General features: G+C 45.2%; 2 protein-coding genes and 1 pseudogene across 4 annotated transcripts; 1 reads left to right on the top strand and 2 right to left on the bottom strand.

Moving 5' to 3' along the window:
* Window positions 1-1,222: 1,222 nt before the first annotated feature.
* On the top strand, window positions 1,223-2,014 carry LOC122219295 (annotated as a pseudogene).
* A 2,359-nt stretch (window positions 2,015-4,373) lies between these two features.
* Window positions 4,374-16,310, bottom strand: LOC122219383 (putative vomeronasal receptor-like protein 4). Of its 3 annotated transcripts, XR_006202355.1 has the most exons (4): window positions 11,788-11,969; window positions 11,400-11,474; window positions 5,413-7,085; window positions 4,374-4,443 (listed from the first exon to the last, which is right to left on the bottom strand). XR_006202355.1 is itself a non-coding variant. In XM_042937617.1 (3 exons), the coding sequence occupies exon 3, from the start codon at window positions 6,861-6,863 to the stop codon at window positions 5,961-5,963; it is 903 nt and encodes a 300-aa protein (XP_042793551.1). In that variant the 5' UTR covers window positions 6,864-7,085; window positions 11,400-11,474; window positions 16,275-16,310; the 3' UTR covers window positions 5,186-5,960. The 3 variants fall into 3 exon arrangements, 2 of the variants coding, with proteins under 2 accessions (XP_042793551.1, XP_042793550.1); XM_042937617.1 differs by lacking the exons at window positions 4,374-4,443; window positions 11,788-11,969 and adding an exon at window positions 16,275-16,310 and having other exon boundaries at window positions 5,186-7,085; XM_042937616.1 differs by lacking the exon at window positions 4,374-4,443 and having other exon boundaries at window positions 5,186-7,085.
* LOC122219360 (putative vomeronasal receptor-like protein 4) lies at window positions 14,229-16,513 on the bottom strand. Its single transcript, XM_042937587.1, has one exon. It carries the CDS (start codon window positions 16,131-16,133, stop codon window positions 15,081-15,083), a length of 1,053 nt encoding a protein of 350 aa, XP_042793521.1. The 5' UTR covers window positions 16,134-16,513; the 3' UTR covers window positions 14,229-15,080.
* Between the last annotated feature and the right edge of the window lie 6,671 nt (window positions 16,514-23,184).

Genomic DNA, 23,184 nt, shown 5'->3' on the forward strand with positions numbered 1-23,184 from the left:
CGTAGCATCTTCAGTCAGCAGCAATAGTCTCCAGGCATATGAATATGCTCAGAAAGAATTTCCATAGTCCAGGCATTTTAAGTTTTATTTTCACTGAGGTAAAATATACATAAAGAATGGGGCACCTGGGTGGCTCGGTCGGTTAAGCGTCCGACTTCGGCTCAGGTCACGATCTCACTGTCCGTGGGTTCAAGCCCCGCGTCGGGCTCTGTGCTGACTGCTCAGAGCCTGGAGCCTGTTTCAGATTCTGTGTCTCCCTCTCTCTGACCCTCCCTGTTCATGCTCTGTCTCTCTCTGTCTCAAAAATAAATAAATGTTAAAAAAAAATTAAAAAATATATACATAAAGAAAACCACATATAGCTTACTTATATAGCCCAATGAATCTTTACAAACTGTACATGTCTATAAAACCACCCCCCAGACAAAAGTGTAAAACATTACCAGACATAAGCCAGGAGTGTCTCCCATTTCTCCATTCTACTTGCTCCCAGAGAACTGACTGTCCTGACTGAACAGCACAGATTAGTTTTTCAATCCGCTGCCTGATGGCCCTCATTCTTCTTCCCTTCCAGCCATGCTCTCATCTAACTTCTTTCAGTGAGAAAACGTACAACCAGCCCCTCTTCTGTATCTCTCGTGTTTCTGGCACTGCTACCAAAATAAATTTTGAGATTTAGATTATTTAATTTGAAAACAGTAAACTAGTGGAAGGGGAGATGGGCAGGATTATGTAATGAGTCCCATGATTCTTTTCTCTCTGGTGTGCAGACCTGGTGTAATCCTCTTTCCTAGAATATGGGCAAGACCTCTGGATATGGTGGGATTTCACTACTGTGGGGAAGGAAAAATTCTTCCTCTACCCTTCAAGGTCTTCCAGCTGGCTTAAGAGTTAAGTTGACGTGAGACAGATTAATAGGAGAAACCAACCACAGTTATTACATGTGCCTGGACTACCAATAATAAAATTAAGACCTAAAGAAATGACCAAGGCAGGCAGTGTTTATACTTTTTAGACAAAGAAATAATACATTTTTGAGTAATTGACAGGATAAAGAAAACAGATGTTTGGGAACTTTACTTAGTAAGGAATTCTAAGTGGAATTTGGGCTGAGATAGTAAATTAGTAAAAACGTAACAGCTTTCTCTGCCGTTTCTACAGCTTTCTCCACTCTTAAATTTTCCATTTCTGGTGACAAGAATTTCTTTTTACTTCTTAGTATATGGCGGGTATCTTTCATATGAAAGATTTATTTCCTGCTTTCAGGGAGACAGCAGAAGGTCTGAGGCCTATGCACTGTCTGTTTCTCTAATAGCTTTAATTCAAAACAATCAGTCTGCCATTGTGGGACATTTTGGGACAACTTGGCCTTGGCTCCTACACTACCATGATTGAATTATATTATATGACAAAATGGAAGTGATTTTTTCAGATGTAGTTAAGGTCCCTAATCAATTGGCTTTGAGTTAATAATAAAAAACGATAGATCAAGCCTTGCAGATGCTACCACCTTGGAGCCATCTGTGTGGCCCAGGTCAACTCCACTGTGTTCTTCAACATCACCCCGGATAGCAAGCCATTTGGCCGTATCTCCTTCGAGCTGTTTACAGACAAAATTCCAAAGACAATGGAAAATTGTTGTGTTCTGTGCACTGGGGAGAATGGACTTGGTCATAAAGTTTCCTGCTTTCATAGGATTAATTAGGGATTAATGTGCCAAGGTGGTGACTTCCCACGCTATAATGGCACTGGCAGCAAGCCCCCTTATGGGGAGAAACTTGATGAGAATGTCATCCTGAAGCATAGGGATCCTGGCATCTCATCCATGGTCCGCTGGACCCAACACGAATGGTTCCCAGGTTTCGTCTGCGCTGCCAGCACTGAGTGTGATGGTGAGCAGGTGGTCGTTGGCAAGATGAAAGAGGGCACGAATGTTGTGGAAGCCAGGGAACACTTTGGGTCCAGCATTGGCAAGAGCAGCAAGATCACTGTTGTCGACTGCGGACAAATCTAGTACATTTGACTCGCGTTGTATCTAAACTGCCAGACTGTTCCTTCTGTCGCTCAGGGGAGCAGTCCTTCACCCCCATCTGCTCAAAACATCCTACAATCTTTGTGCTCTGGCTGCAGTTCTATGGGTCCCCTAGTTTCCTGATTCCCCTCCAAGTCTAGCTGGATTGCAGAGCTACGTTTATGATTACAAAATAAAAACTAAACAACAACAACAAAAGAGAGAGTGACAGATTATCCTGGGTGAGTCTGACCTAATCAGGTGAGCCTTTTGGAAGAGGGTCCAAAAGAGACATATTCAGAGTAGGAGAGGCTCTCCTGCTAGCTTTGAAAAAGTAAACAGATATGTGAACTGCTTATGAAGAGGGTCACGTGGCAGGGGGTGTCCTCTAGGAACTGAGGGTCTGCGTTCTAAAACAACAGGAAACTGAGGTTTGCCAGCCATCAAGCGAGCTAGGAAGACCTCAGATGAGACAGCAACCTTAGCTGACATTGTGAATTGTGTCTGGTGAGACACTAATCAGAAGAGGCAGCTAGGCCATATTCCTGACCCTCTGAAACTATGAGGTAATACATTTGTGTTACTTTAAGTCATTAAATGTGTGTTCATTTGTTATGCAGCAATAGAATACTAATATACCAGACTACATGGATGTGGTGTTTTCTTGACTGAAAGTCATTCAAGTAAGTATTTCATTTCCCCTTCTGGAGAAAGAATCATCACCATATGTGACACTCTTGATATGTCCAGTATGGACAAAAAGTGGGGAAATGAACAGTGGTTTGTTATGGTGGGTCAATCAGTTGAGCCAGTTGTGAAATACTAGTTTTTAAGCTGTCACGGATACTTAAATATTTGTTCTTGGCAATCTAGCCAAAATGGCCCATAGCTCTCATTTAAAACTTCTCTCACTTTCCAAAATCCTTCCTTCAGTTTGGTATCTGACTCTATTTTCTTCTCCTCTGTTCATGCTTGCAGATTAGTTGCGTTTCCTTACGTTTGCTCTATTGAGCATCATGGATAAGAATCATTCTTCCCACTTACTTGCTACACTACTTATTTGATAATTGGACATTCATTCATTTATACATGTGTTCAATAATTATGAACTTTTACTTTATTCCTTCAAGGAAATAAGACGGGATGAAAATAAATAAATAAAAGGGGTGCTTGGGTGGCTCAGTTGGTTAAGCGTCTGACTTTTTTGACTCAGGTCACGATCTCACTCAATTGTGAGATCAAGCCCTGCGTTGGGCTCCACACTGTCAGTTGGGATTCTCTCTCTCTCTCGCCTTCCCTCTCTCTCTGCTCCTCCCCTGATCACACTCTTTCTCAAAATAAACATTTTTTTAAAAAGAAAATTAGACAAGAAATAAGATCTTATACTGTGTTCTTTTAAAATATCTAAGTCTCTTGTTAACTATCAAGTTTTCACTCCTCTCTTTTTATTTCTTTCGATTTATTTTCTCAAGAAAGAAGCACATTTGTGTAATAGAAGTTTTCACATCTCAATTTTACCCATTTCCACAGTGTCCTTGAATATGCTGTTATCCCCCATATTTATTGTAAATTCATAACTACCTATATAGCCTTCATTAAATTTGGTATGACACGAAGGGTCAGATTTTCCATTAGGGGCTGATGGTAGAGATGATCCAAATATGGTGAACATGACTATGGCAGTCCAGAATCCTATACGGAGCAATGAAAATCTTGGAATAGATTTTAGAGCGAGATAGGTTTTAGAGCAAAGCCACATGTATTTCAGAAAACATTTCATCTGTATTTTGGAAACAGTCCCAAGATAATTTGTGGCCCAAGCTGGTGATAGGTATATGGAAATGGATCTGAAGGGTGTAGGATCAAGGTGAAAAGAGTGTAAAGATGGATAAAGCCAAATGTATTGAGATAGACTCACTCAGCAGAAATTATGAATTCAATATTTTAGCCTAAGTGGCTAGGAATGGCTCAAACAGTTTGAAAGCTTGGATGACTGAAAGATGAACCCAAACGTGGCCCACACTAAATGAAGCTGAAATGCCAAGAACTTCTTAATATGCTGTAGAGGAAGTTAACCCAAGATTTGAGATTATTGGGATTCTAAAGTATTTATTATGTAAGATCTGCTCATCCAAACCAGGAGGGTTCCAGAGAATATGCCTTTCACTAGAGCTGTGACAAACAATCATGAGTATAGCCCCAGCATCCTAGAAGAGCTGTGTTGAAGTTCTTCCCTACAAATAAGAAATTACATCAGAAGTTACTGTCATTGAACCGAAATGCCTAAATATAGTGTTAATAATTTGAATGCAGAATGACAGGTATGGACATTAATCAAATAGTCTGACTCACAGAGATCTTTGCCATTGACTAGTTGATTATGGTTCTCTAGAACCGATGTATGTAAGAGGTTGACTCAAGTCTTTCTTGATCTGAAAAAGGAGAAAAACTCCAGGCCTTGTGAGTACAAATCTGACTTGAATCCCTTGCACATCATGAATGGTCATGGATCCTTAACCATTCCCAGACTGGAACCAGTTCAGTCACCCATGGCACCTCTAATGATGGGAGAGACAGATCCCCAGGAAGAAACCCTACTACATTGCCAAAGAAATACACTGATAATCTTCCCGCCGGCCATCCCGAAAGGAACATTCAGTCATATACTATGGTAACTGTGTAGTAGATGAGGGACATAATCATCTTTTCAGAGATTCATGATCATTGGCTCTCAACTGACGATAATTCCCGGAGCTCCAAAGTCTCACTGGGGATCGCCAGTTAGAGAAGGAGTTTAGTAGGGTGACATGATCAATGAAGTTTTGTCTCAGGTGCATGGTTTCTTCTAAGAAATCCACTGTCATTTAAGAATCGTTGCTTTCCAGTGGGTAATCTATCATTTAACTCTGGTTACTTTCAAGACACTTCTTTGTTTTAATTTTTACAAAAAAAAAAATCTACAAATAGATATGTGGTATCTTATTGATTTCCTATGTAAATTAATGTAGAACCACATTATTTTGTGACTCTTTCATGGCATATGAGGCTGGTTTTATTGTGGCAGTGTGAGGGCACTAACAAACGTGTCTTGCAACAAGTCACAAATTATTTTCAAAACAAATTTTAATTCATTTTTTAAAAATACATACTCAAAGATTTAACAACTCAGAAAATATAGAAAGATGTAAAAGGAAGTTCCAGTTTTTGCTTCACTTACCCAGTTTTTCTGAAACCAGGTAACACTCTTTTAAGTGTCTTTTGAACTCTTATAAAAGATGGAGATAAGGGCGAGTAAAAATATTACAGTCCATTTTTTAATACTATTGCTCTTGAATTACTATCTCTTATTAATTACAAATACACTTTGAATATTATTCCATAACAATACATTTTGAACTCACCTGTTCTTTCACAAGCTCAACAAAAATTCCTTTGTATGGCTGGATCCTCTAGGATACTTTCACATAGCCAGCAAAACAGCCCTTTTTGGCTAGATATTTTAGTTGATGTGTTTAAAAAAACGCTGCAGTTTGTAATAGTTTTTAGGCTCCAAATCTCCTACGAGCAATATTTATCTGCTTGATCCTCCTAGAAGTTAAGCTTATAAGTCAAAGAGTAAGTACATCAGCTTTTTGATGGAATTTGACAGATTCTTCTCCTTCCTACAGGAAGCGTGAAAGTTAAAGAGACATAAGAAAGAAAGTGGAATTGGCTAACTCTTCCCGAGGGTGGCAGGATGGACATGAGAAGAAGGCTGAGTCCCCAGAGGTTATTATAATCTCCTTCCTGTGTCAGCTCATGGCTACTAGTCACCAGCTTTGTTGTATAATACGATACTTTAATTTGTTTAAGCCAGGCTTCATTTTTTTTTTTAGCGCTCAGCCATAACATGTCTTCTTTCAAACTTGCTACCCAAGGGATCGGTGAAAAACCAGGCATTTTTCAGGATTTATTGAGTATGCCAACATCCACCCAGATGTCCATCTCTGTGAATCAGCACAAACGGGCTGAGAATTGCATAACCAAGAGTTAGAAACTCTTGAATATTTAATACGAAAGAAGCATTCTCTAAGGAGAAATTTAAGCCCAGAGAAAGAAGACAATCTGTCCAATAAAATAAAAGAAAACAAAGCATCAGAAGGAGAACGCTGTGAGCGGCTCTTCTCTCGGGGGGGGGGGTCTGGTGGAGGATCTTGGATTTCTGAAGGTAGAGGACGTGCCTGTGGTGCTTGTGGAGAAGAAGCACCATATAGGCGCTGGCCCAGCCCATGAGACTCAGAAACAAGAAATCCCGCAGGGCCATGAGGATGGGAAACGTCCACTTCATGACCTGGCTTCTTGGGAGGACGTAAGAGCAGCTATTTGCGTGGCTAGCTTGTGACCTGTTTAGGCGGCTCGTGTTTCTGACGTAGTAGAGTAAGTTCATGCTGACCAAGGAGTTGAGGACCCAGAAGAAGAGGCAGAGGGGAAGGATGTGCCTTGCGGATGCTGGCTTGAAGCCGGCAGGCACGGGGGCTCTGGGGCTGATGGTGGTGGCCTGGACCACGGCGAGGAAGCTGCTGGTGGAGATCGAAAGGCCCCGGGCCACCCTCTCCAGAAACACAAACGCTTTACAGCCCACGTCGCCCAGGACGTTTCTCACACCAAACATCGCTATTGTCTTCAGCGTTACCTCGGACAAAAGTATCACGGTATTTGTAAAAGCCAAGTGGATGCTAAGAAGGTGTACAGATTTCGTCGCAGTGCCCGAAAAGAAAGCGCACATGTACTTCACAAACACAGAGATGTTCCCCACGATGCCGGGTCCGGTGAGAAAGAGAAAAATTGTTGCCCGGATATTGTTCAAAACCATGTTTTTGCTTCAAGGGCAGAGAAATTTGAATCCGGCAAGAGCCTTTCGAAGAAAGCCGTGGGCCCAGGCGGATCTGCGAAGAAAAATGCACATCAGAGGGCTCTCCGGTGCACAGAGGACAGTCACGGTGTATGTGACAGAGCAGATTTCTGTCCGAAGAACTCTCTTCCTTTCCCCGTGAGTGCTCCCGCCGGGTCGTTCTATGTGGCTTCGGATGCGATCCTGAGAATCAAAATACAGAATCTGAAGTGGCAATCCGGATTTTGTTGTCTCGCTCCACACCGGCGAAGACAAACTACGTGCTCCAGGGTTTATGTGTCCCCGATACGTTCGATCCCAGCGTGTGCTGAGCGGAACTAACATTTCCCCCAACCGGACGTCCCCCTGTGCTTTCCAGTTCTTCGCGTGACATCACCATCAGCCACCCCCAGGAAATCTGGGTCTTGCTCACCGCCCCACGTCCCCACACGAGAGCCTGAAAACCTCCCGTTGCATCAGTGTCTTTTCTAGCTCCCACATTCAGCCTGTCAATCTTTCCCAGGGCCCGTTAGGTTCAGCAGCCACGGCGAATCTCATTCTGACGAGGATAACAATTTCCTGGTGTGCCTCCCGATTCCAATCTTTATAGCTCTGATACACAGCCCCGAATACTTCCAGAGTTGTCTTTGAAAGCCCAGACTGAGTCTGTGACTTCACTGCTTGCAAGTTTTCACCGGGTTTTCCTAGTTTCAACATCAAATCAGACGGCGTAGCCTTTGGAGATGGGACCCCAACTTTTAAAGCCGGATCAGCCAGAGACGTGCAGACATGGTCCGTGGGCTGGACGAGCTCTGATCAGACCTGATGCAGTCTGGGCAGGCCCCAGGGGGGTGGGGGGGTGGGGGGACCTTGCAATGCTGCCCGGCAGGGGGGCAGGGGTCTGCACAGGAGGTCTGAGTCCCGCTGAGGACACGGAGGAGACCCCAGGGGAGGCCTGGGTCCCTTCAGGGCGTGTTACCGGCGCCCCGGAGGGGGCGGTTAGGAGAAGCCAGCTAACAAGGAACTGGGTGCTGTCCTGAGACAGGGGCGGTTTAGGAAGTAGGGACTCCCAGGGGTGGGCAGGGTAGCCAAGTGGGCTGGGGCCGCTTCGGTAGGAAAAGAGGAAGCACAGCCACGAAGGGTGATGGCGCCAGTCACACTCGCTCAAGAGCCCTGGGGGAATCCGTGTTTGCAGGGAATTGAGCGGGTCAGCTGTCCCGCGGCTGTCCTCCCGCCCTGGTTGACAAGGGAACTGAGGCGCCTGCTGTCAGTCCCAGCCCACCGGCCCCCTTCACGCCTGGGTGAAAATGCACGCTCTCGCCCCCAACCTCTCCCACCTCCCTTTTCACCCAGAAGTGGCTAGAACACTGCTGACAGCTTCCCCCAGACAACATAAACCAGGAGGTCTGACTGAACCGCGGGGCTTGCACGGGCCCTGTGTGCTTGGAAAGGCGGCCCACAGGCCTTCACCCCGCTCCCTACGCTCCCAGTCCTTAAGAGCTCGGACGACCGTGGCCCGGAAGGCGTCTGGCAGCACGAGCTGCCTGAACCTAGGCTTGTGTCCGGGTTTGGCACCAGGAGGCCTCACGACCCGGGGACCTTGGTCGTGGCCTTCGGACCCCTGCTTCCTCCCCCCACGGACACGTGGGGAGACCGAGGCCTGCGCCACGTTGTCGGAGAAAGCGTGACAGGATCCCGACTGCCTCGCACCTCGTGAAATAAACGGCCCGCCTGATGGCAGGAACAGCACCTGAGCCAACCTTCTGGAGTCAGAACAGATTCACTGTTTAGTCAAAGCCCTGGAATCTGTTACAGTGACTGCACTCAGCACAGCTCAGTGCCCCACCATGTCCTCATCAAAACCGTTTGGTTTTGCTTCTCTCGACCCAGAGTCTCCCAAGTTTCCAGCCTTCTTTTCATCTTCCCCAAATTTCAAAGCCCTGAGTCAGAGTTGGGACCGGTGTCTGTGTCACCCAAGCAGCCGCTTCTCTTCGTTTCCGACCGAACCCTGGCAGAGGAGGGAGGGACGGTGTCCTCCCAGATTCGTTTTGGGAAATGTCGAAGGAAACGATTTTCACAGACACCTTTTCCCTTCAGATGGGTGCGTGGAGCCCCTTCTGGATCTAACACCTACCCGCTGAGCCAAGGAGGCATCCCTGTCAGCTCGTGTTCTCAACTGACAGATGAGATTAGCGCTTTCGGCTACAGACCCCTAGGGTCCAATTGCAGGGGATTGCCTCTGGCCCCCACCTCACGACCCGGCAACCCGGCAACGAAGAAGTGGGATTTCGCCAACAGCCACTGCAACGGCCACCCTGGTGGCTGTTAAGAGGTGCCCCCGCAAGCCGGCGCCCAGGGGTGAAGCAGTATCCCGAATTAAGCCCAGTGTTTCCCCATCATTGTAAGATCCCACAGCAGTGTTTCCCTGTACCTCCCACCGTGGTCCTGAATAGTCTGCCTTAGCGCCTTCAACAAGCGTCATTGAATATTCTCTTCTTTCACATTACCTATAGGTGTACCAGGAACCTGCTAAAAATACTTATGTAACATGTGATGTACATGTGATAAAAAGCCTTTTGAGATAAGCACTGTTTTCGTCCCCAATTTTGAATGAGGACACGCAGGCACACATAGATGGCATAAATTGTGGGGCACCTGGACGGCTCAGTCAGTTAAGCGTCTGACTCTTGATTTCCGCTCAGATCATGATCTCCCAGTTTGTGGGATCGAGCCCCGCATCTGGCTCCTTGCTGATAGCAAAGGAGCCTTCTTGGAACTCTCTCTCTCTCTCTCTCTCTCTCTGCTCCTCCCCTGATCTCTCTCTCTCTCAAAATACATAAAAAAACTTTAAAAATGTCGCACACAAAAAGACTGCATACGTTGCCCACTGAGACTTCTAAGGGCAAAAGAAAAAATAGTAATTTTCGCTGGTGCAAAAGAGAGACCCAACCTTCCCTCCTCTTAAGAGTGTTTTCTTAAAAAAAAAAACATAAATTTTTCCTCAGCCCCTTTGAGATGTATGTAAATTTTTTTAAAAGCTAAATAAAAAGCTTACCAGTTTTGCAACCCAAGAATGTTTTTGTCAAGGACCTGTGAGCCACCTTTTGAAACATAAGCCTGAAAGAAGACAGTGCTCTTGTCACCCAGTTGCTACGGGACATTAGGAGCCCAACTTCTGGGAGGACCTTATCCCAAATTGCAAAACTGCGCCCTGTCATCAGAATTGAGAAATTTATTTATTTTCTCTTCAGATGAAGCCAATTCATTTACACAGCATCATCCAGATCACCAGGTGACTTTAGGACGCACTATGTGTGACAAATGGTGCTGGCCAGACTTCTCACTGGAGGGCAAGCTATCACTTATCTTGAGATAAGATGTATGTGATGGGTTGCACCTGCTTGGCTCTATTAAAAGTGAGCTTTTGTTTTCTCCCATCCAAGTACTAACCAGACCCAACCCTGCTTAGTTTGCGAGTAGCTTTTGTTTTCTGTTCCTGCAGTCTCTTTAGCAGATTGTCTGTGGTGCACAGCACATTATGGTTTCCTGCTTTCTCAATAATGAAATTGTTTTCCTTCCCTTTTACTTTTTATAGAGAAGTCTTGTGGTTGGCTGGAGATTTTGTTGCTAATTCTCTTTCTCCAACACCCATAGATAGTAAGTAGCTGAACCAAGGATTGAACCCAGGATTCTAACACAAGAGCACAAGCTCTTAACTCCCGCCATAGTTCCACTGGAGTCAGATGCTTAACTGACTGAGCCACCCAGGCGCCCTGGAAAATAAAGGCTTAAGAAGAGAACATCTTCAGGACCAAGGGCTTAATAGAGACTATAACAAAAATAAAGAGGGGTGCCTGGGTGGCTCAGTCAGCTAAGTGTTGGACTCTAGATTCAGCTCAGGTCATAAACTCATGGTTTGTAAGTTTGAGCCTTGCATCAGGCTCCATGCACACGGGCAATGTGGAGCCTGCTTCAGATTCTCTCTCTCTCTCTCTCTCTCTCTCTCTCTCTACCTCCCCCACCTTTCTAAGTAAATAAATAAATTAAAAAAAAAATAAAGACTTTTGCTCTGTGAAAGACTCTGCTGAGAAGATGGAAAGACATGCCTTAGACTGGGAGAAATATTTACGAAGTGTGTATCAAACAAAGGATTGTTCTAGAATGTAGAAATAACACTCAAAACTCAAAAGGGGAAAGATGAGCAATCCAATTATAAAATGTGCAAAAGGCATGAAATATTTCAGTGAAGAGGACGGACAGATGGAAAGCTAGCATGTGACGAGATGTGCAACGTCACCAGTTTCCAGAGAAATACACATTAAGATGAGATATGTCAGAGAAATGAAAGTGTACGTGCACAAACGCTCGTACACAAATGTTCACAGCCAGTTTGCCTTCGAATGGCGAAAAGCTGGAAACAACCTGGAAACAACCGGAATGCTACTCAATGGGTGAATGGTTACACAAAATGAGGTACATCCATACTATACAATAGTATTCAGCAATAAAATTAATTACCTGCAGCCCGTGGCTGGCTCACTCGGTGGAGCGTGGGACTCTGGATCTTGGGGTTGTAGCTTCGGGACCCCCGTGCTGGGTGTAGAGATTCCTTTTTTAAAACTCTTTAAAAAAAATTAATTAACTATTGATGCATGCAACAATTTAGATAGATCTCAAGGGTACTATACTGAGTGGAAAAAAAAACTCTAAAAGTCAATAATCCGTCATCTATCTATCCATCTACCCTTCCACAACTTTGTTTTGTACGTTTGAATAAGCAATGCATTTGCTAGGGTTTAAAGCTGCATCTATAAAGAAATAAAATAAACAATCCTCCCCCACCCCAGTCCCAAGCTACCCCTTCCCCCACTAACATCAACCTTTCACCTTTATCCCGTGGGCCCACCTGGAATTTCTTCATACAAACGGAACATACAAGTACAAACGTGTAACTCAAAAGGCCTGTGGTCGCCCCTTCTGCGCATGTTTACGTCCATCGCCCCGCCCCCCGCTGGTGAGTCCCGGGGGGCGCAGTTGGCTTGGCCCCCTGGCTGTGGCCCCCGGCCACGCCCACTCCGGCACCGGGAGCCCCAGGTGAGCTGAAGGTATTTGTTGTCTGTTGTGCCCACGTGGCCTCCCTTCTCCACACCCCCCCTTCTAACCCGGCACGTGGGATGCAGACCCCACCGTGTTCGTTGGATTGAGCCAGGTAGGGTGGGAAGGTCTGGGTTATCTCTAATAGCAGAGCTTAGAACAGCTTTTTTTGTAGTTACGGAGCCAAGAAACACTGGGGGAAAGGAAAAAAAAAAAAAAAAGAGGAATTAGAACAGGGATAATGTGTCTGATACTGGCGATTTCCATAAGGGGCGGTCTCCTCTACCTACGCCTTGTATCAAGGAGTTCTCCCCGGTTTGGGCCAGAAAAGATCTTTCCTTTCTCAAATCGATGCAGTTTCTCATAAAGATGTATATAATTAACATCATTAAATGTTTCCTATATTATGTATTTCAAATAACATTGAAGATAGTGTAGCTTTGTTGTTCGATTTATCTGTTAAAGTGAGAGGTCTTGGGTTCAAGACCTTATGAGATTCAAGTTGTATTTAATGGGATTTTCTTTGCTCCTGCCTCCTTTCCACTCTGGCTCAGGTTCTCGCTCGCTTGCTTGCTTTCCTTCTTTCTTGACGAGTCTTCACTGCCTTCATTAGGTGATTCCACAAGGGACTTGCCAGCATTCAGATAATCAACAAGCTCAGTAGTGTCTCCAGGGGTCTCTCATAAGATGAATAAAAATGAGTGGTAGGTTAGGGCAGCGGTGTTCAAGTTCTGTTTGTGTTTCCCCTCTTCGATTCAATACTATTAGAATGTTTTTAAAAGTTCATAAAGCTAATGAACAAAATATGTATGTATGCCAGCGCTTTGTCTTGTTGATGTTTTTGTTTCATGCCTTCGGGTGTGTGTGCAGTGATATAATTCATTGTAGTTTTGATTTGCGGTTCCTTCAGGATTAATGATGTGGTGCACCTTTTCATACGTTTACTGGACGTTGAATACCATTTAGTGGAGGTGGCTGTTCAAGCCTCTGCCCATTTTTATTGGGTTGTTTATTTTTCTTTATTGACGTCTAAGAGTCTGCATATATTTGAATCTTTTGTCAGTTATGTGTATTGTGCATATCTTGTCCCAATCTGTGGTACCTATACTCAGCTTCTTAATGATGACTATTGATGGATAGAAAATCCTAATTTTAATATTGTCCAAATTATAATTCTTTTTAGGGTTAGCCTGTTTGACATCCTGTTCTTTAAAACAATATCTGTCTACTCTGTAGTCATAAAGATATTCTCTTACACTTTCTTCTAAAAGCTTTATTATTCTACATATTAAAATCTTTATTCCATCTCTGTTTGTTTGGGTTATGTAGGTTAGGAGGTCAGGTGCATTTTTCCATGTAGATATTTCAGAAACCCAACATAATTCACTTAAAGTCCATTTTTGACCCACTGCACTGAAGTGTTGCCCTTATAATAAATCAGATTATTATAAATATGTAGTCTGGTCATAGTCTCTTGTTCTATTGATCAGTTTTCTCATTCTAGTAAGTCCTTTATATTTTCACATAAACTTAAGCATACGAGTTTATACACACACACACACACATTTTGGAATATTAATCCAAATTGCACTGCAACTTAAAGAGTGATTATGGGGGGAGGGTGCCTGGGTGGCTCAGTTGGTTAAGCGTCCGACTCTTGATTTTGGCTCAGGGCATGATCTCATGGTTCGTAAGACTGAGCCCTGCACCAGACTCTACCCTGCCTGCTTGGGATTCTCTCTCTCCCTCTCTCTCTCTGCCCCACCCCCCCTTCTCAAAATAAATAAATAAACTTAAAAAATTAAAAAAAATTTGGGAGAATTGACACCTTAAACATACTGAGTTTTACTTTCCACGAACGTAGGATTCTTATTTATTTATGTAGCTTTAATGTATCAATGTTTCATAGTTTTCAGTGGAGAAATCGCATAAGTGATTTGCTTGTTTTCTCTTATATATTTGATGTTTAAATTTTTAGTAAAATTTTCAATTATGTATTGCTAATAGGTAGAAGGCAATTCTTTTTCTATTGATCTTCAATTTATTGAACTTGCTAGTTCCACTTTTTCATTCTTCCCTGTTTCCTACACACACAATTTTATTAATGGTGAGTAAAAAAAATTTTACTTATTTCATTCCATTTTCTTTTCTCTTCTCCTCGTTTTTTTGTTTTGTTTTGTTTTTTTTACCTTCTCATAGGGTCTAGAGTCTCCAGAACAATGCTGAGGAGAAATGATGATAATAAATATCTGCCTCATTCCCAACCTTGGAGATAAGCATTTAAAATTTCCATATTGAATATGACGTTAACTGTGGTTTTCCTGTAGCTAATCTCTATCAATTTAAGAAACTTACTTTCCTTTATAATTTCCCTGAGAAGTTTTATTTATATTTTTCATAACTGGGTGTTGATTTTTGTCAAGTGTGTTTATGGCTCTACTAAAACGAATGCATGCTTTCTTTGTCCTTTGATGTCTTTATGAGATTCATTATTTTCCTCGGTTTATTGAATATTAATCCCTTCTTGTATCTCGGGAATAAATTACACCGGAGCATAATATATTACCCTTTTTATGTATTGTTGGGTTCTGTTTGCCAATATTTTGTTTACAATTGCTGCATTTATATTCATAAGCAATGTTAACCTATGATTTTGTTACCTTGCAATGTCCTTTCTCAGATTTTTGTATCAAAGTTGTGCTGGTCCCTTCAAATGAGTTTGGAGGTATTCCTGGGATTTTGCTGATGGCCAAATAACTCCCTCGTTTAACTCTATGTAGGCTGGAAGTTGGCCTAGGATGTTTCCATCCAATCTTTTCTCCTCTGTCCTTCACTCAGAATCATACTTGCATCTTGTTTGGATGGCTCTTGGGCCTCCCGGGCTCCCTCCACATTTTCTCTCACAGTCTGTTTGCCCTGGCAACTTCCCTGGATATTTAATTTGGTCTTGGTGTTTGCTTCTCGGAAAACCCAGGCCAGCACACTATTTTTATGATACGCTTCTAGTTCAGGCTGCACAGAATTTTTGCCATGCAAAAAATTTCACTACATCATCTACCTGTAGCTACTAACAGAATCAGTATAGAAAGCAGGTTTCCCCACATCTCAGCGGGCACTCCGGCGGGGAGGCTGGTGGGAGGCCCTGCTGATCAGCACAAAGGGGCTGAGACTGGCGTAACTGAGCGTTAGAAATAGTTTGATATTTAACACCGTGCGGTCATTGGTCAGGAAGGAGCCGATGCAGAAGGAGAAAATGAAGTCCGCCCAATAAAAGAGAAGGAAACAGGCCATGAGGAGGAGGGCACTCCGCGTAGCTCTCGTCTCCGGGCTGGAATTTCTCTGGGATGTGGAGCTCCGCAGGTGGAGCACACTCTGGCGATGCTTGCACAGACGGAAAGCCATGTACCCGCTGCTCCAGCCCATGAGGCTCTGGGAGATGATGTCCCGCAGCGCCATGAGAGTCAGGAAGAGCCACCTGACGGTCAGCCCGGAGGGCAGCATATGGCAATAGGGGTGGGAGCCAGACGGTGTGATCCCGGAGCCGTTGGTGCTCTGGGCGGCTGTGATGTAGGAGAGCAAGTTGGAGCTTATCAGGGAATTCAAGATCCAGAAGAGGAGGAGAGAGGGGAGCACTTGCCACGCGGTGCGGGGCTTGAGCTTTCTCCACGAGGAGGTCCTGGGGCTGATGGTGAGGGCCTGGACCACGCTGAGGAGGCAGGTGGTGCACATTGAGAGGCCACGGGCCACTCTCCCCAGATAGAACACCGTTTTGCAACTGGCACTATCTAGAAAGTTACTGACATGAAAAGCTGCTGTTATATCGAAAATGCCTCTGGCACAAAGTGTCATGGTATTGGTAAAAGCCAGGTGGACGAGGAGAAGGTCTGTGGGCTTTTTCTTAGGACCCATGACAAAAACGTACACATGGCTCGCAAACAAAAAGAAGTTTCCCGCACAGCCAGGTCCAGTAAGAGAAAGCAAGATTGTTCCCCGGATGAAGTCAATCCAGTTTATCTTCCACCTCATGGACAGTACAGGAAAAACCTTTTGAGGAAAACAAACAATTGAGGACGGCAAAGACAAACGTGTTTTACGGCTGTGGCCTCTCTCCGGTTGCCCGAAGGGGACAGAGAAGCGGAAATACCGCAGTGTGTGCATGGTCCTGCCTATGCGTTCTGCTCAATCCACGCTTTCTCTGCCCTTTATGCTTCTGCAGCAGCATTTGACTTGTAGAAGGGATGACTGTGAAATCTGCATGTCCCACATCACACAGGGTCCACCCGATTCCCGTAACTTTACCTTCTGAACGCTCCACCTGTCCGTGCGCGTGCGACAGTGTTCCCCCGGACGTCCCGCTCTAGGTCACGTGTTCCCCAACCCGCGGTCAATTCCTGCTTTGTGACGCTGCATTTCACCGTCCCTCACGTCCGACATCCAGCCAGCTTCATGTTGTAGGGCGCATTGTGGGTCCTCCCCACCCCCTCTGGTAGCCTGTGCCTTCGTGACTCTACAGCTATGAGCCCTGGCTGGAAACAGTTGACCTTGTCTGGAGAATTGCCTCTGGCAAGAGAAAGCAACCCCTACCAGGAGGGTACACACGCCCCCCACCCCCGTCCGGGCCTTATTCAGAGAACCTAGGCTGGTTACCGCCTGCGGGAAGGAGCTCGGCCACCTCCACATGTGGGGTGCTCCGGTAGGCAGATTCATTCCGCGGTCTCGTAGGCTGGACGTGGCTGATACGTTCTGATGACTAAGACCACATCTGGAACTTGTTTTCACCTGTTCACCCCTCCTTTATCTTCACTTCCTCCAACCCCCACCCCCCACCCCCGCAATAAACCCTGTGAACAGAATTAAACTTTCAGAATCTGCTTTGAGGAAATCCAGTTACGGCTAATGTCGTACTGATTATGTTTCTTTTTTTTTTTTTTTTTTAATTTTTTAAATTTAAGTTCCAATTAGCTAACCTAAGTGTAGTCTTGGCTTCAGGAATAGAACCCGGTGATTCATCTCTTACATATGACACCCAGGGCTCATCCCAACAAGAGCCCTCCTCAATGCCCGTCCCCCAGTTAGCCCATCCCCGCCCCCCTCCAGCAACCCTCAGTTTGTTCTCTGCATTTAAGAGTCTCTTATGGTTTGCCTCCCCCTCTGTTTTAATCTTATTTTGCCTTCCCTTCCCCTACGTTCATCTGTTGAGTTTCTCAAATTTCACATATGAGTTAAATCACATGGAATCTGTCTTTCTCTGACTTATTTTGCTTAGCATAATACCCTCCAGGTACATCCACGTTGTTGCAAAAAGCAAGATTTAAATCTTTTTCATTGCTGAGGAGTATTCCATTGTGTGTGTGTGTGTGTGTGTGTGTGTGTGTGTGTGTGTATGTGTATATATACACACCACGTCTTCTTTATCCATTCATCAGTAGCTGGACATTTGGGCTCTTTCCATAATTTAGCTATTGTTGATAGCGCTGTTGTAAACATTGGGGTGCATGTGCCCCTTTGAACCAGCATTTGTGTATCCTTTGGATAAATACCTAATAGTGCAATTACTGAGTTGTAGGGTAATTTTATTTTTAACTTTTTGGGGAACCTCCATACTGTTTTCCAGAGTGGCTGCATCAGCTTGCATTCCCACCAACAGTGCAAGAGTGTTCTCCCCTTTCTCCACATCCTTGCCAACATCTGTTGTTTCCTGAGTTGTTAATTTTAGTGATTCTGACTGGCTTGAGGTAATATCTCATTGTGGTTTTGATTTGTATTTCCCTGATGATGAGTGATGTTGAGCATCTTTTCATGTGTCTGCTGGCCCTCTGGATGTCTTTTTTGGAAAAGTGTCTATTCATGTTTTTGTACACTTCTTCACTGGATTATTTGGTTTTAGGTGTTGAGCTGGGTAAGTTCTTTACAGATTTTGGATACTAACGCTTTATCTGATATGTCGTTTGCAAATATCGTCTCCCATTCCATCCGTCGCCTTTTAGTTTTTGTTGATTGCTTCCTTCCTTGTGCAGAAGCTTTTTATCTTGACGAAGTCCTAATTGTTCACTTTTGCTTTTATTTCCCTTGCCTCCAGCGACACGTCCAGTAAGAAGTTGCTTGGCCGGGCCAAAGACGTTGCTGCCTGTTTTCTCCTGCAGGATTTTGATGGTTTCCTGTATCACATTTAGGTCTTTTATCCATTTTGAATTTATTTTTGTGTAACGTAACATTTGTCTAACCTGACCATTTTCTCCATCAGAAATGCTACCCTGGGGGCGCCTGGGTGGCTCAGTCGGTTGAGCGTCCGACTTCGGCTCAGGTCACGATCTCGCGGTCCGTGAGTTCGAGCCCCGCGTCAGGCTCTGGGCTGACGGCTCAGAGCCTGGAGCCTGCTTCCGATTCTGTGTCTCCCTCTCTCTCTGCCCCTCCCCCGTTCATGCTCTGTCTCTCTCTGTCCCAAAAATAAATAAACGTTAAAAAAAAAAAAAATTAAAAAAAAAAAAAAAAAGAAATGCTACCCTGATATCTCATACTGTGGCTAGTATATTTTCCTAGCTCCTGACTCTTCCCTAAAAATAGGATTTTCCCTATTCATTTTGTGCCAGTTGAGATTTCAAATCAGAAGTCTGTTTCTTTGAATCTCTATCTTGCAGTCCCTTGATGGCTTTGCATTTAGTCCAAGCTCAATTGCCTTCTCTTGATCTGTGCAAAGCCACCTGCTTGGCATCCTTGCTTTTGGATCCATCTTGTAGGAAACTGCTAGCGTACATTTAACTCCTGCAAACAAACTGAATCTTGGCACTTATCTGACCCACAGGAATATGCACAAAGTCCCTGTGCCTCGCCTGCTACCACCCTTCTTATCTCTCACTCCTGTCTGTTCATCAGAAACCAGCTGCTATGCACTGAATGTTTGTGTCCCCCACAATTCAACATAAGAATGTGATGTGATGTGATGTGATGTGATGTGATGTGATGTGATGTGTTATTAGGAAAGGTAGGGGGACTTGGGAGTTGATTAGGTTTAGATGAGGTCATAACAATGGACAGGATTAATGCCCTTGTACCAGCATTCTTTAGATTTGTAAAATTATGAATACATTTCAAAATTTCTAGAAGAATATCTTTTTTAAATTAAATTAAATATTAAAAAATTTAAGTCAACATATCTAAATATCTTTTCGTTTCTCTGTAAAAGAAGCCCAAAGTAGATAAAACTGTATTTAGTAATTACTGTTGGAATATTTTGTCTTGTTTGGAAACGATCTAGCTTTCTAATGGATTTCACTTAATTTACCATTTAACCTAATCTAGCAAACTTTTAAAGTTTTAGGTTACCACAAAGACTTAGAAAAATCAAGTGGACATAAATGTTACTGGAAGGCTTACTTATAAAAATTTATCTTCCATTTACTTGCTTTTAAAAGTTATATGTAGATTACGTGCAAAAACCTCACTAAACATTAGGCAAACTCAGCCATTATCTTAAGCTATCACATTCTGTTTGTTGTTCACAGGTCTCCTGGGAGACATGAACTTACTTAGCTAGTAAACTCAGAATAAAATTTTTACCTTTAATGTCAACAATTCTAAAGACACGTCTGTTTTAAAGAAACCATCAGCCTTAAACTAGCTTTTTTAAATGGTAGTTTATTTTTTGTTTTCATTTCTTGAGGTAGAGAGAGAGAACAAGCAGGAGAGTGGGGCAGAGGGAAAGAGAGAATCCGGAGCAGGCTCCACATTGTGCCTGACTCTGAGCTCGATCTTGAGACCGTGAGATCGTGACCTGAGCCGAAATCAAGAGTCGGACGCTTAACGGACTAGGCCACCCAGGGGCCCCTAAACTAGCTTTTATATCAAGTATTTTATTAGATCACGTGAACTTGCATAGCATTTGGGTTAGTTTCTACCTTTCTGAGTTTTAGAATGCCCAATTTTTATGAGCACCTGACTTTAAATCAACTAAATAGAGCTCTTTTACAAATCAATTTTAGCAATACCATTCGGGGATAGAAAAATATCTCACATAGACAACAACGGTCCTCCCATCGTTGGATTGCTTACTATTGAAAGGAAAAAGAGGCATCTGCCCGAGTTGAGATCAAAGAATACAGAACAATAGGAAACAAAACTAGCATTGCCTTCATTATTCCAACCATAAGATTTACACTGTTAAGGTATCAGCGTTTTCAAGATTTATTTCCTTTATAAGCCTGAGACCCAAGTGCTGTGCCCGGCTCAGCGGTGGGAAATGATAAAAGAAGGATCCCCGAGGCTGCGTTTAAACCCTGGGCGTGCACCCCAATCTGGCTGTGTCTAGCTCTATGATTTGGGGAGCCCGGGTCTTCTCTCTCTTATGTAGTACTTGCTAAATGGTTCAGTAATTGGCGACTCACGGCTATAACAAGTATAACACTGTAGCAAATAAATAGGATGAAACCATGGATATGTTGAAGCGTTTGGTCAGGACCTGGGACACGTTCATAAGGCGCATCTCGGTTCACGTTAGTGACCCGGTTTTGCTTCCAGGCGCTGCTCCCCTTTCCCTCACTCTGTGTGACCATCCCCACTCTGCTCCCCTGATCTCTCCTTCCCAGGCCGGCCCGTCCATTTCTACCTCCCACCTGACTGACCTGCCCAGTCTCCCGGAGACCGGGGCCTGACTCCCCCGGCGGCTTACCCGGCCTCGTTGATCCGGGACGCACACTCGTGCCCGGACTCACACCCTCTAGCTTTGCGGTCCGCCGCTCCGACCTTCAAACCCTGGTTCCTCCGCTCTCCCTCTACATGTTACGTGACCTCCCTAGGACCCCACGACCCCCATCTGTAAAATGGGACCGATGCTTTGTATCGGACTGGTCTGTTGGGAGGACGGAGTGAGCGTCACTGCCTGGAAACTACTAAAAAGCAATTCCCTAAAAGACAACCATTAGTGTCACGTGCGCTTTCCCTCCACCCTTTGTGTCAGCGTCTCAGCAATTCTAGAGTCTACTGTGTTAGCTTTTGAAGCTACTGTGCTGTTTAAAAGAAAAATGCAGAATACATGTGACAACACTTGGAATTCTAAATCTTAGTAGAGCAGGCAAGCGTGCCCAGTGCCGAAAAGGCAGAACTAACGGGCACAGAGCCCCTCTGCCGGGAGGGGACGTGCACACGAGCTGAGAGAAAACTCCAGAGAGTCCGTGCGTGCGCGCACACCCGGGTGAGCCGCCCTGGGCGTCCATCTGACGACCCCTCCTCCTCCCCCTGTGAGGAAGGGGCAGCTTCGGGCACAGCGTGGACCCCCGGGCTCACCTCCTGTGCAGCACAGAGAAGCCGCGTCTCCCGATGGGCTGGGAGGCGGCCAGCTGTCCTCCCCCTGGGTCCCGGCCGCTCCTGCCGCACAACCGACCCAGCAGAGCGGCTCCGACCCTCCTCTCCTCTCCCGCCTGCCCGGCCCCGCCCTGCCCCCCAAAGGCCTGTGTCCACAGCCAAGGCCGGCGCCCACCCGCGGCCGCCGGGGGTACCCACCTCGTCAGTTGCACGGGGCCCTGCTCGGGGAGAGGGTGTTCTGGCCGCAGCGCCAGCCGGGCCCTGTTATACCTCCCCGGGTCCCCGTGCCCCTGGCTCAGGCGCTGAGGTCACGATGTCAGTGTCAAGGGCTCCTGGTGCACCAGGTGGGTCCCCGGGGCCCACTTCTCCCCTCTCCCTGATGCTCTGTAATTTGCGGAGCCGGGAACCGTCCTCACGCAGAGTAAACGCACTGCAGGCTGAGCGCTGGTGCAGCTGGGGCCCTGGTTGGGGGGGGGGGGGGCTCGGGGTCCCCAGACTTCATTAGGGCCTCCTGCCACCCCTACCCCCGCCCCACTGGCCGCCACAGCTCAGGAACAGACACCTGAGAATCACAAGTGCTCACTTCGTGAATAGTTTAAACTGCAGCCACACGATAACAGAAGATCACTGAGGGGCAGCGTCAGAATCCCCACTACCCCCCCCACCTCGTGATAGACGGGGTCCAGAAGGGAGCAGGAGGGGGACTCCTGGGGTGCTGGCTTCCTGATCTGGGGGCTGGTCGTGGGCTCTGGGTCAGTCCATACAGCTCACTGAGGTGCTCCCTTCTGAGTGGGTTCATTTCTTTTTCAAGTTTGCTTCCAAATGGCATCTGTGGCCCAGAAGGTCAGGTCCTGCAGTCATGGCCCAGACCCGGGTCTGAGTGTAACACTTATTATTTTGCTTTAATTTTTCTTTCTCTAGTAATGCTCATCCTCATGGGTGTGAAATGGTATGCTAGGATGCTTTTTATTTACTTTTCCCTGTTGCTGAGTGATGTTGAGCCTCTTTTCGTGCTTATTGGCCATTTGTGTGTCTTCTTTGGAGAAATGTCCATCTTTTCTTTTTTTTTTTTTAACATTTATTTATTTTTGAGACAGAGAGAGACAGAGCACGAACGGGGGAGGGTCAGAGAGAGAGGGAGAAACAGAATCCGAAACAGGCTCCAGACTCTGAGCTGTCAGCACAGACCGCGAGATCATGACCTGAGCCGAAGTCGGACGCCCAACCGACTGAGCCACCCAGGCGCCCCAATGTCCATCTTTGTTGTCTATGTTTTTGGAGTCACATCCAAGAAATCATTGCAAAAACCAGTGTCATGGAGTTTTGTCTTATTTTATTTTTTTTGGTAAGCTTTATAGTGTTAGCCCTTAAAGTTAGGTCTTAGGTCCATTTTGAGTTAATTTTTGTTTGTGGTGTGAGATAAGAGTCTCATTTCCTTCTTTTGCATGCGGATATCCAGTGTTCCCAACACCATTTGCTGAAAAAACTGTCCTTTCCCCATTGAATGATCTTGGCACTCTTGTTGGGAATCTTTTGACCAAGTATGTGGAAGTGTGAGGGTTAAATTGTACTTTTAGTTCTCAAAGGCAGCCCATCTGGAGCTCAGAATAAGAATCTTGATGGGACTAAGCGGCTGGCCCCTCTGCACTCTTGCCCAGAAACCTTGGCAATGATCTCGTCCCTCTGCTCTGATCTTACAGACATTCCCTTACAGGACCCTGATATCAGCATGTTTTCAGACGGCAGTAATTTTGTATTTCAAGGGCAAAAGTATGCCAGCGCTGCAGTGATGACAGACCATGAAGTTTTATGGCCACAGACCCTTCCCCCAGAAACTTCAGCCCAGCACACAGAGCTCATCGCACTAACAAAAGCCCTAAAACTTGGAAGAAACAAGTCAAAAGTGCCTTGG

Source organism: Panthera leo, chromosome B2 (assembly GCF_018350215.1).
Source record: "Panthera leo isolate Ple1 chromosome B2, P.leo_Ple1_pat1.1, whole genome shotgun sequence".
In the NCBI taxonomy this organism is placed as follows: domain Eukaryota; kingdom Metazoa; phylum Chordata; class Mammalia; order Carnivora; family Felidae; genus Panthera; species Panthera leo.